Here is a 13,078-nt window from a genome sequence, read left to right as displayed (position 1 = left end):
TTGATAAAGTCTTTCCATGTGCCTTATTGGATGGGAGAAAATGTGTACACCCTTTTCCCAGGGAGCATAGTGGAGAAACGATACCTCTTAGAGTTCTTTCAAAAGTTTTTCACCCAGCCAACCCAACCAGTAGACTACCCTACAATGACAAAAGGCAAAAACCCAGAAACAGGTGTAGGGAGAAGAGCATTTTGGTTTGGCTAAAGTGGCAAGACTTACTATAAGTCTTGCCACTGACTTCTAGGGTAGCTACTTCCAATAAGTAGCACTAGAAAGCGAGTTTTCTTGGATGAGAGCTGATTTTTATACTTTTACCTTGGCCTTTAAAGTGAAGCTATTAATGAACTATTTTTAAATCAAAGTTTTGTGTTGCATGCATTTTTATTTAAAATTTTTGGCAATGTTGTTTTTTTTATATGACGTTCTTAATTAAAATACAACATTAATAAGCTTGTATTTTTCACACTGGCCACTGGGGCTTTTTTAGACTCCTACTTCCTGTCCTTTTAGGAAGAGTTTTCAGCAGGCTCCTTTATATCTGAGGCAGGATTACAGTGATGGATATCTCTCTATATACAACTGATAACACAGGATCCACCAATTACAATAGGCGATGCCACAGCTCCACCTTTTTTCACAATGACATTTCTACACGCTCATTAGATGCATCAATACCAAACGTAAGGTCGGAATATGTACATTGCTGCTAATGTACATGTGAATTTCCTGAAACAACAGGAAGTTAGAGTCTAAAAAAGCCCCAGTGGCCAGTGTGAAAATTACAGGATTTTTTTTGTTTTTAATAAAGATAATAATATGGGAAAAAAGTATCCCCTCTGCATAGCACAAAAATACCTTTTATTATCTCCCTATACAGTGTGGTCTGCTCCGATGGGCATCACTGGTCTTGATCCGGCGTCTCTTCTCTCGTCATATTCGTCATCTTCCTGCTTGCTTCATGTGGATGAGTCATCCTACATCATCCACAGTGTCCCCCATCACGCTGCTTCACAGGTGTCCTGTCAAGGGCAGAGGAAAGTACCGTAATATGCATGCACAAGCTTTACTTCTGGGTCATCGGCGCTCTTTCGCCTCTCCCGGCGCATGCACATTACAGTACATCGCTTTGCTCTTAGTGGGGCAGAGTAGTGCGCCTGCGCATGAACGCGATGAAGGACACTGTGTGAATAATGAAGGATGCATCATCCACACAAACCAGGAAAGGAGCACGGCGATGGTAAGAAGAGAGAAGGCGCCGAAGCAAGACCAGAAACGCCCATTGGACCGGATCGCACCACATGGCGGGATAATAAAAGGTATTTTTTCTGCTATGCAGAAGGGGGTTTGGGACTTACATACAGATTACTAGAATACTGTAAAAGAGGCCATAAAAGGTGGTGGCCACACTTTCTATTGAGAAAAACTTCTCCTCTATCCGAACCCAAGTATGCTCGAATGACTCAATATCCGAGCATGCTCGCTCATCAGTAGTACTTCTCTTTGTAGAGACCACCAAGTTGACATAAAGAGACTTATAAATGTGATATCCGAGCATGCTCTTGACGCACCCCCTGGGCCATATTCTTTAGGGGAATACCCGGAGCCGGATCAGATGGGGGTTGTAGTCTCCGAGTGGCTGTGACCCGGTCCGTGCCCAGGGTGTCAAACTCAGTTGTATGTGGCAGTCCTACAGATGTTATTAAGTTCTTTATTGTCGACTACGCCACCCGTTGTATTGCGGTCACAATGGCCGCCGCTGCAGCAGGGTCCGCTGAGGCTGATGGTGTAGGTGCAGCTTGTGATGGTATAACCCCCAACGGGTGGGGTATAGCCTCAGGGGGTCAGGTGCAGAGGATGGGGGTTGTGGTGGTGCAGCGTAGATGTAAAATGAAGACAGAGTCGGGTTGTGCAGTTTAGGGTATTTACTCACTGCTGATGTTCCGGTCACTCCAGCTTCAAGTGACCACCCGAGCCGTGCTGCGTCCACCAGGTCCTGGATCCAGCCAACCCCCAAACAAGTCCGGAGCGTGACCCTGAGCTCTCCTTCTGTCCCTTCCTCTGGCCGTCCCCACTAGTGATCCACCCAGGTCCAGCTCCCTCGGGCCTTCTGTTGGGACACCCTTGGCCTTGGGTTCCCTGACCCTCCACGTGGTATGCCTTCGGGGTGGATGTGGTGGGTGGCCGTGGCAGACACTGCCCACGGCCTCCGGTCTCTGGCTAGGGTGTGCTTTTGCCCCCACCAGCTTGGGATCCGGTACCCTTTTGCCAACTCTTCACCCGCTTGATGGACTTTGGGTTCTCAGAGTTCCTTTTCTGTTTCCCCCTCTGGGTCTTTCTGGCTTTCTCCTCTCTCTCTCTCTGGGGCTTCTCTGCTCCTCTTCCTCCTCTGACTTCTCTCTGCAAAAGGCTGGCAGACTGACCCTGATCTTTGATGGTGCCCACCTTAAATACTCCCTCTATGTGTGAGCTCAGGTGACCAGCACCCAATGAGCTCCTATCTTTACCCAGGCTGCTCCCCCTATCTGCCCCTACACTACTTGGGATGTTCCACCCCCCTCCCACTCCAGCCAGGAACAGACTCGGTCGTACCTGCACATTTCTAAGTGGGAGTACCGTCGGTCTGCTCCTCGGAAATGGGATGTGTGTAGTGCATGCAGCCTACCGAGCTCAGGTCCACACTCCATCCTTACCCGGGAGTGGAATATCACACCTCTGGGTTGAGGTGCAATACCCCTGTAGCAGCCGAATCCTCAGGGTGCTACATTCCCCCCTGGTAAATCACAGCACGTCCTCGGGCTGTAAGACATAAACAACACCAAAACATACAAAATTTTTTTCATATCAACAACATCGTATAAACATATAAAATAACATACATTAGCAGCAAAACATTCTTATAAAACATTCTCGTCGCCTCTGGCTCCTCCTCCGGTCACTGTGCAACGTGTGACCGGGTAAAGTGCGACAGTCTTTGGAACTCGTGGCTTTCCTATAAAAACCGGTAGGGGGCGCTTTAGGACGCGCAACTATTTACAAGGGGTATGGCCGCTCTCAGTCCTCGGCCAGGTATTAGGGAGGAATGACCGCTCTCAGTTCTCGGTCAGTGGGATTTAGGGAAATACGGGTAACAGTTCACACTTGCTGGTCCCAACGGGGACTATATTAGCAACAGTAACAGTTTCAGTTCACGGTGCCCCGACGGGCAACTATATACAGCTTCTACTTCGCTGTACTTAACGACAGCGTCCTCCTGCTCTTGCTTTATGGTTACCTTTAACTCTAGTTTCAGACCCGTCCGGGTCCTCTTGTTCTTCCTCCTCACACCGCAGCTCTTCCTCCGTCAGGCGATGTACATGGAGGGCGTAGGGTCCTTTGGCACACTTGTGCCGGGTGAAGGTGACCTCGTCCCCGATGTAAAGGTCACGACCTCTGTGTCCCTCCGGTAGGTGGGACTCAACGTCTCTCCTCGTCACGAAGACGTCACCTAGGGTGCGGTGGTCTCGGATGAAGCCCCACCCGTGCTGCATATTGAACTTGATCACAGTCCCGGTGGAAGGGGGACTATGCGCTGCACGGGGGTCTCTCCTGGCCCGGCTCTTCTGCTCCGCGCTCCTTATTTGAGCTTGCTGTTCCCGTACCCGCCTCTCTCTCCGCTCCCTCTCAAAGTCCTCGAGCTGTTGGCGGCAGCACTCAGCACGCTCCGCTGCAGCTGCCCGAGTCTCCTGAGTGAACCCCATGAGGTCTTCTCCGGTGGGGTCCCACTCAAACTGCGCTTCTGCTAGCGGGGGCGAGATCCTCTTAACGGGCTTTGGAGCCGGGATCAGGGGTTCATCCAGGGGTCTCTCTCTCCGGAGTCGGGGATGGTGGAACTCCGGTGGCCATATAAATGGCTGCCCATCCGGGCACGTGTGCTGGGCGTACAGGTCCTCTCCCAGATGCGGCACTCTTGGTCTTATGGGCGCGGTGGTGTTAGCGCCCGGGTTGCCCGGGCCTTGCGGCCAGGCCTGGGGCATCTGGAAGGTAAAGGGCACCGTAAGGACGGCGGCGCCCTGGGCTACTTGGCCCTGCGACCCGGCCGGGGGCTCCGCGGAGGTAGGGGGCGCTGTTGGTATTGCGGCACCCGGGGGTACTAGGCCTTGCGACCAGGCTGGTGGTACTTCCTGCTTGGTCACGCTCGGGGTCGAGGCGTGTGACGTCACAGGGGTCGCGGCTCCCGTTTGAGGCCTAGTCTGCGGCGGTGACGTTGCAGCGACGGGCACGGCAGGATAGACTTCGGGCTCTGCGACGGGGAGCTGAGGCAGGTGCGCAATTTCCCGGTTTGGGGTATAGACGTCCCCTTTACCTGCCTCCACTCGTTCGGCTCCCTTCTCGGCGCCGTCTCCGGCCTTCAGTCCTCCTGCGCCATCCTCAGAGGCGGTCTGTCTCCTCGTCTCGGGTGGCGTGCTCCGCTGACGAGTCTCGGTCTTCTGGGCCATCTCTCGGCTCCACTCCGCCAACGTCTCTCGCTGCACCCGGGCCATCCTCCTTGCGAGGCCCTCCAGAGCGGTCTGCGCACACTCCCGGTCTCGGGGGAGCTGTGCTAGGACCTCCACTAGGCCTAGTGGGGTCGTTGTTTCCAGCAGGCTCCTGACCAACGGGTCGGTGCTGCTCTGCTCTCCTACAGTTGTCTCCAGCAGGCTCCTGGCCAGCGGGCCGGTGCTGCTCTGCTCTCCCTCCTCTGTTTCTAGCAGGCTCCTGGCCAACGGGCCGGTGCTGCTCTGCTTTCTCGCCATCTCCGGGTAAGCTCCTCCGATATTCTTCTCCAGGCTTCTTGCCTCCGGGTGCGCTCGATCTAGACTGCTCCAAGCGACACCCATCTTTGTTCTCTCCTTTCGTCTCCTCCCACTTCGAGGGCGGTCCCGGGGCCACTTGGTGATTGTCAACTCCAGGGGCTGTTCTTTCACGCTGACAGACACCTCTAGCATCACAGTCTCTGTTGGTGGGGGCGATTTCCACTTTTGGCGCCATTTTCGGTCCTGGCCCACGATGGGAGGTGGCCTCTCGCCACCCTCTGGCACGCCCATAATGGCGTCCGCTCTTCCAAGGCGGGAAACCTTTGGAAATGGCGGGAATCGTCTCCCAGTGGCGGGAAACTCTGCAGATGGCGGGAAAACGCTGTTAATGGCGGACAACCGGCTGGAATCGACCTGTGATGGGGTCCGATGGCGGGGACCCTCCGGAACCGGCAGGAGACTTCTTTTTGAGGTAAACTTGCACTTTTCTTCAGGCACGCAGTACCCGGTTGTTGTGGGCACGTAATCCTGCCGACTACGCCAAAGTTGACGCACCCCCTGGGCCATATTCTTTAGGGGAATACCCGGAGCCGGATCAGATGGGGGTTGTAGTCTCCGAGTGGCTGTGACCCGGTCCGTGCCCAGGGTGTCAAACTCAGTTGTATGTGGCAGTCCTACAGATGTTATTAAGTTCTTTATTGTCGACTACGCCACCCGTTGTATTGCGGTCACAATGGCCGCCGCTGCAGCAGGGTCCGCTGAGGCTGATGGTGTAGGTGCAGCTTGTGATGGTATAACCCCCAACGGGTGGGGTATAGCCTCAGGGGGTCAGGTGCAGAGGATGGGGGTTGTGGTGGTGCAGCGTAGATGTAAAATGAAGACAGAGTCGGGTTGTGCAGTTTAGGGTATTTACTCACTGCTGATGTTCCGGTCACTCCAGCTTCAAGTGACCACCCGAGCCGTGCTGCGTCCACCAGGTCCTGGATCCAGCCAACCCCCAAACAAGTCCGGAGCGTGACCCTGAGCTCTCCTTCTGTCCCTTCCTCTGGCCGTCCCCACTAGTGATCCACCCAGGTCCAGCTCCCTCGGGCCTTCTGTTGGGACACCCTTGGCCTTGGGTTCCCTGACCCTCCACGTGGTATGCCTTCGGGGTGGATGTGGTGGGTGGCCGTGGCAGACACTGCCCACGGCCTCCGGTCTCTGGCTAGGGTGTGCTTTTGCCCCCACCAGCTTGGGATCCGGTACCCTTTTGCCAACTCTTCACCCGCTTGATGGACTTTGGGTTCTCAGAGTTCCTTTTCTGTTTCCCCCTCTGGGTCTTTCTGGCTTTCTCCTCTCTCTCTCTCTGGGGCTTCTCTGCTCCTCTTCCTCCTCTGACTTCTCTCTGCAAAAGGCTGGCAGACTGACCCTGATCTTTGATGGTGCCCACCTTAAATACTCCCTCTATGTGTGAGCTCAGGTGACCAGCACCCAATGAGCTCCTATCTTTACCCAGGCTGCTCCCCCTATCTGCCCCTACACTACTTGGGATGTTCCACCCCCCTCCCACTCCAGCCAGGAACAGACTCGGTCGTACCTGCACATTTCTAAGTGGGAGTACCGTCGGTCTGCTCCTCGGAAATGGGATGTGTGTAGTGCATGCAGCCTACCGAGCTCAGGTCCACACTCCATCCTTACCCGGGAGTGGAATATCACACCTCTGGGTTGAGGTGCAATACCCCTGTAGCAGCCGAATCCTCAGGGTGCTACACTCTCATCAGCATTACTGATGTATTACTTCTCCTTGTAGAGACCACCAAGTTGACATAAAGAGACTTAATAACTTGATATTCGAGCATGCTCGCTCATGAGTAGTACTGATGTATTACTTCTCCTTGTAGAGACCACCAAGTTGACATAAGAAGACTTAATAACTCGATATCCGAGCATGCTCACTCATCAGTAGTACTGATGTATTACTTCTCCTTGTAGAGACCACCAAGTTGACATAAGAAGACTTAATAACTCGATATCCAAGCATGCTCACTCATCAGTAGTACTGATGTATTACTTCTCCTTGTAGAGACCACCAAGTTGACATAAAGAGACTTAATAACTTGATATTCGAGCATGCTCGCTCATGAGTAGTACTGATGTATTACTTCTCCTTGTAGAGACCACCAAGTTGACATAAGAAGACTTAATAACTCGATATCCGAGCATGCTCACTCATCAGTAGTACTGATGTATTACTTCTCCTTGTAGAGACCACCAAGTTGACATAAGAAGACTTAATAACTCGATATCCGAGCATGCTCACTCATCAGTAGTACTGATGTATTACTTCTCCTTGTAGAGACCACCAAGTTGACATAAAGAGACTTAATAACTTGATATTCGAGCATGCTCGCTCATGAGTAGTACTGATGTATTACTTCTCCTTGTAGAGACCACCAAGTTGACATAAAGAGACTTAATAACTTGATATTCGAGCATGCTCGCTCATGAGTAGTACTGATGTATTACTTCTCCTTGTAGAGACCACCAAGTTGACATAAGGAGACTTAATAACTCGATATCCGAGCATGCTCTCTCATCACTAATCAGTATCCCCAAGAAATATTATTAGACATGATAGAGGGTTAGTCTTACTGTTAAGTTACTGAAAGTTACGCAAATTGCACAATCTTTCACATGCATAATTTGGAATAGTTCACCAGGCATGTAAGATTTGTGTGGTTGATGTACATGTGCACCGAAAAATTGTGCAAAAAAATTGCATATATTGAAAGTATTTCTTAGTTATGTTACTTTTTTTAGATACTTTTCAAGGTTCAGATGTAGCAAGCGCCAACCTGTCAAGTGCACAGATATAGCGTACAAAGGCGTACACCTACGCTACTTATCTAGGGCATCTTCCATAGGAATAATTTGTGCCAAGCAAGTGGCAAAGGGAACCATATGGGCACACATGCAGCATGCCAAATGTTTCCATATATGTTAAAGGTGCCAAAAACAAATAATAAATCTGGCTACATTTTTTTTTACCCAATTTGCAATAATATTTTGTCGCTTTTTGCTTCTGCCCAATGATGCTATTATACTTCTATATCTTATAGGTTGTGCTGCACCCAACACCCAACAGTCCCAAACAGTCAGAGTTTCATAAAATGACAGTGTCAAAAAATTGCCCAGATCACGACCTGAAGATCAAATTAGCAGTCCGAATGGATAAACCGCAGAACATGAAGCATTGTGGGTAAGTCATAACTACACTAAATCACCAAGCCTACTGATAAGGACCTCAATATCGATGACCGGCTGTAGGGTTGCGGCAGAGCTGCAATAATGGGAACAGTTTCCAGGACTACAGAAACATTGACTTATCCTTAGGGCAGGCTGACAATATTTAATTAAGGGGGTGCTAACTCTCAGCTGACAGCAAGTGCTGTCTATCTTTCATTCTTTACTGCGTACAGCGCCATACTTTTGTAAGTGGCCGTGCCTGGTATTGCAGCATCATGAATTTTTTTAGTCATCTAAATGCAGGGGTGCTGGGAGTCTAACTCCCATATGTCTTATATTGATTGTCTATTCCAAGGACAGGCTTTCAATTTTTAAGAGGTAAGCGGTAGCGCCAGGCATTAGGCAGCGCACCTATGGCTATTCTCTATTGGTTATTGTTATTTTTATTATTTTAGATTTGATTGTTACTTTTAGCATGTTTTATGTATTTATTATTATTATTATTTTTTATTTTTTTCTTATTTTGATATTTTATTTTTATTATTTTAGATTTGATTGTTACTTTCAGCATTTTTTATGTATTTATGAATTTTGTTTGTTTTTCATCTTTTTATATTTTATTGTTCTTTTTATTATTTTAGAGTTGATTGTTATTTTTAGCATTTTTTATGTATTTATCATTATTTTTTTTTCTTATTTTGATATTTTATTGTTATTTTTATTTCTTAGATTTGATTGTTACTTTCAGCATTTTTTATGTATCTATTCATTATTTTTTGTTATTGTTTTTCATATTTTTATATATATATTTTTTTATTATTTTACATTTGATTGTTATTTTTTGCATTTTTTGTGTATTTTTATTATTATTATTTGTTATTATTTTTCTTATTTTTAGATTTTATTGTTATTTTTATTCTTTTAGATTTGATTGTTACTTTTAAAAATTTGCATATTTTTGCTATTATTATTATTTGCTATTATTTTTCATATTTTTAGATTTTATTGTTATTTTTCTTAGTTTAGATTTGATTGTTATTTTTATTATGTAAGATTTGTTTGTTACTTTTAGCATTTTTATATTTTTGTATTATTATTTGTTATTATTGTTCTTATTTTTAGATTATTATTAGATTTTATGGTCATTTTTATCATTTTAGACTTGATTGTTACTTTTAGCATTTTTTACATATTTATTTTTATTATTTGTGATTATTTTTCTTATTTTAGATTTTATTATTATTTTCATTATTTTAAATTTAATTGTTACTTTTAGCATTTTTTATCAATTTATTATTATTTGTTATTATTTTTATATATTAATGTTAATTTTATTATTTTCGATTTGAATGTTACTTTTAGCATTTTTTTATTAAATTTTTATTAAATATTTAATATTAATATTTTATTAATATGTAATATTTGATATTTATTATTATTATTACTTGTCAATTGTGTGCTATGCCAGAATACCTGCTACTCCTGCACTTCTCAGGTCTCATCCAAGCTATAACAAATATAACAAAGGACTTTTTTACTATTCTTTTATTGAGTTTTAATACAATTAGGTGACATCTTTCAGCCTTTTTTATTACGAGACCCCAATGGATGTCATGTCCCCCCTAAGAACCATTACCAGTATGAATCACCGAACTCTAATTATCATTACGATACCCTGTAGACAAGTCATCCCTGAAGCCAGTGATCTGAGGTCTGTGCTCCATCAGTGATTGGAAGTGAAGCTGTCCGGTCTATAGGCATCACCTTAGGAGGCCTGACCGCAGTGGATCCGAACAGATGGGACTTTGCCTCATTTGTCCTTAGCATGAAATCAATCTGAGAAATGCAGAACAGAATGTGATATAAAAATAGCACAAAGCACCGCAACAAACTCATCCACCGCATCACGTAATCTCCGAATCCATCTCCTAACACGAATCTATTGATTCCATTACGTGTATTCTCACCGTGGACGATGGAGCTATTTGCATTTACATTTTTCATTTATTACTGCCATTTAATAATAAAGCAAAACTGTTATTATTTTATTTTATTAATTTTGGATCTCTTTTTTTTTTCATGTTAGGGTGATTTATTTAACAACTTTTAAAAGTTTAACAACTTTTTAAAAGTTATATTTTCGTTATATTTATTAATGCTGGTGTGCACATACATTTTTTTATCATTATCTATCTTTATTTATGTGCACATAATAATAATAATAATAATAATAATAATAATAATAAAATGTGTGGTTCTTTATTTTTTAAAAATGCAATGCCTCATCAGAAAATGACCTATTATTCCAATCAGGTCTTTATTTTTAAACATATTTTTTTTTATCATTATTTATATTAAAAAATATATAAATATATTTCAATACTCACAATTGCCACAAAATATATTAGACTCCTAACGTAAGGAGATGGATATATTGCCCACGTACCCCCTTGAAGTAGAAGTGTAATGTTACATTGTATAATGTGAATTGTGATATGCATTAATGATGTTGGTAATGTGCGTTACTTGATGATAGGGAGAGTTAGAGTTAACGATTGGGACTAGCCCAGAGTGGGAGGGGCTAAGGTGAAGGGACAGAGACTGTTTCCTGTCAGAATGTCAGATAGGGCCCAGTGTGTTTAGAAAGCAGACCTAAGGTCTGAACTGAACACTGCCGCATGACGTGGGTGTACCTAACGAGAGTGGAGACCATGACAGGGGATAGCGAGATCCTAGCAGACAGAAGGAGAGAAATGCCCGAAAGTCAGAGTGATAAGTCTCAGGACAGGACACCTAACAGTACAACACAGAGTTTATAACTCACAAAGGTAACAGGCCAAGATGGGATAAAGTACGTGAGATGAAGAGAGTGCCCCGGGCAGGAAATCCAGAGCATCAGTGAAAGCGAAGTTAAGTACCGGCCATACTGGCAACATAGTCCCCTTGAGGGGAAAGAAGATGCAGAACCGGGGATTGAGAATAGGACTCTTGCTAACTGGACTGTAGTTCTGAGCTGGGTTGTGGTGAATGAAAGTGAAACGGTGATAGAGGACAAGCGAGGGAGACTGTGTGTGAAAATGCTCCATATTGTGAAGGAAACGTTCATAAAGATGTGTGCCCGCTACAGTGCACAATTCCCATAAAGTTATCGTTAAGTTAAGAGTTTCTTTTTGACTGGTGGTCTCCTTTATTGATGTACGCAACATCTGATCCTGGCCAACCAAAGTCATTGGGAAAATTCAGTGTGCAACGGCGTAGTGCCCCCTTAACACAAGTCCACACCCAGCCAGGACCCTCACCTTCATGTAACGAGTCGGCGTGTAAGAGACGAGTACTTTGCCTATGGCTACTGCCCTACGTCACGTTACACTAATATTACTGTTCTTCACAAATCGAAAAAAAAAACAATACATAATAGCATTCACTTTGTTGTTTGTCATCGGTAACAATCAGCAAATTTGTTGACACACTCCGATATGGCTCAAAGAATGCAGTGAATTACTGTAGATACACATAGATAACTTTTTGTTCACTTTTTGGATTGTAATATAATGAAGAGAAAGGAAAGAGGTTCTATTGGCAATTTTATTATTTTATTTTATTACGTTTCTTTTAAGTTGTACAAAATGCAAGAAATGAGTGTGCTATTTTTCTAGGAACTCTTGTCCATGAGCTGCATCTGGTATTAATACAGGTGCATTTCACTAAATTAGAATATCATCAAAAAGTTAATTTATTTCATTTCTTCAATGCAAAAAGTGAAACTCCTATATTATATAGAGTCATTACAAACAGAGTGATCTATTTCAAGTGTTTATTTCTGTTAATGTTGATGATGATGGCTTACAGCCAATGAAAACACAAAATTCATTATCTCAGTAAATTAGAATACTTTATAACAACAGCTTGAAAAATGATTTTCAAATCCGAAATGTTGTCCTACTGAAATGTATGTTCAGTAAATGCCCTAAATACTTGGTCGGGGCTCCTTTTGCATCAATTACTGCATCAATGCGGCGTGGCATGGAGGCCATCAGCCTGTGGCACTGCTGAGGTGTTATGGAAGACCAGGTGGCTTTGATAGCGGCCTTCAGCTCGTCTGCATTGTTGGGTCTGGTGTCTCTCATTTTCCTCTTGACAATACCCCATAGATTCTCTATAACAGATTCTCTATGGGGTTCAGGTCAGGCGAGTTTTCTGGCCAATCAAGCCCAGTGATACTGTTGTTTTTACACCAGGTATTGGTACTTTTGTCAGTGTGGACAGGGGCCAAGTCCTGCTGGAGAATGACATTTCCATCTCCAAAAAGCTTGTCGGCAGAGGGAAGCATGAAGTGCTCTAACATTTCCTGGTAGACGGCTGCGCTGACTTTGGTCTTGATAAAACACAGTGGACCTACACCAGCAGATGATATGGCTCCCCAAACCATCACTGATTGTGGAAGCTTCACACTAGACCTCAAGCAGCTTGGATTGTGGCCTCTCCACTCTTCCTCCAGACTCTGGGACCTTGTGGAGTGCGTCAATGACTGCCTTCTGGACATCTGTCAAGCCAGAAGTCTTTCCCATGATTGTGGAGCCTACTGAAACAGACTAAGGGACCTTTTTAAACACTTAGGAAGCCTTTGCAGGTGTTTTTTGTTAAGTATTCTAATTTACTGAGTTAATGACTTTTGTGTTTTCATTGGCTGTAAGCCATAATCATCAACATTAACAAAAATAAACACTTGAAATAGATCACTCTGTTTGTAATGACTCTACAGTGGGTACGGAAAGTATTCAGACCCCTTTAAATTTTTCACTTTTTGTTTCATTGCAGCCATTTGGGAAATTCTAAAAAGTTCATTTTTTTCTCATTAAAGTACACTCTGCACCCCATCTTGACTGAAAAAAAACAGAAATGTGGAAATTTTTGCAAATTTATTAAAAAAGAAAAACTGAAATATCACATGGTCATAAGTATTCAGACCCTTTGCTCAGTATTGAGTAGAATCACCCTTTTGAGCTAGTACAGCCATGAGTCTTCTTGGGAATGATGCAACAAGTTTTTCACACCTGGATTTGGGGATCCTCTGCCATTCT

The 13,078-nt window shown here is 44.7% G+C and overlaps 1 protein-coding gene across 16 annotated transcripts in view; it reads left to right on the top strand.

The window, feature by feature from the left end:
- Nucleotides 1–13,078, top strand: part of CADPS (calcium dependent secretion activator) — a 646,882-nt gene that overhangs the window by 353,171 nt on the left and 280,633 nt on the right. For all 16 annotated transcript variants that reach the window (XM_073644657.1, XM_073644651.1, XM_073644660.1 and 13 more), the window contains exon 8: nucleotides 7,871–8,010. In XM_073644657.1, the coding sequence (XP_073500758.1) occupies nucleotides 7,871–8,010 (140 nt within the window). The remainder of the gene's footprint in view (nucleotides 1–7,870; nucleotides 8,011–13,078) is intronic.

The sequence above is a fragment of the Phyllobates terribilis genome, unplaced genomic scaffold, assembly GCF_046119375.1.
Source record: "Phyllobates terribilis strain yellow unplaced genomic scaffold, ASM4611937v1 Scaffold_8__6_contigs__length_399053987, whole genome shotgun sequence".
Classification (NCBI taxonomy): Eukaryota; Metazoa; Chordata; class Amphibia; order Anura; family Dendrobatidae; genus Phyllobates; species Phyllobates terribilis.
The sequence above is the reverse complement of the archived record's forward strand: the minus strand, read 5'-3'. Positions and strand labels throughout refer to the sequence as shown.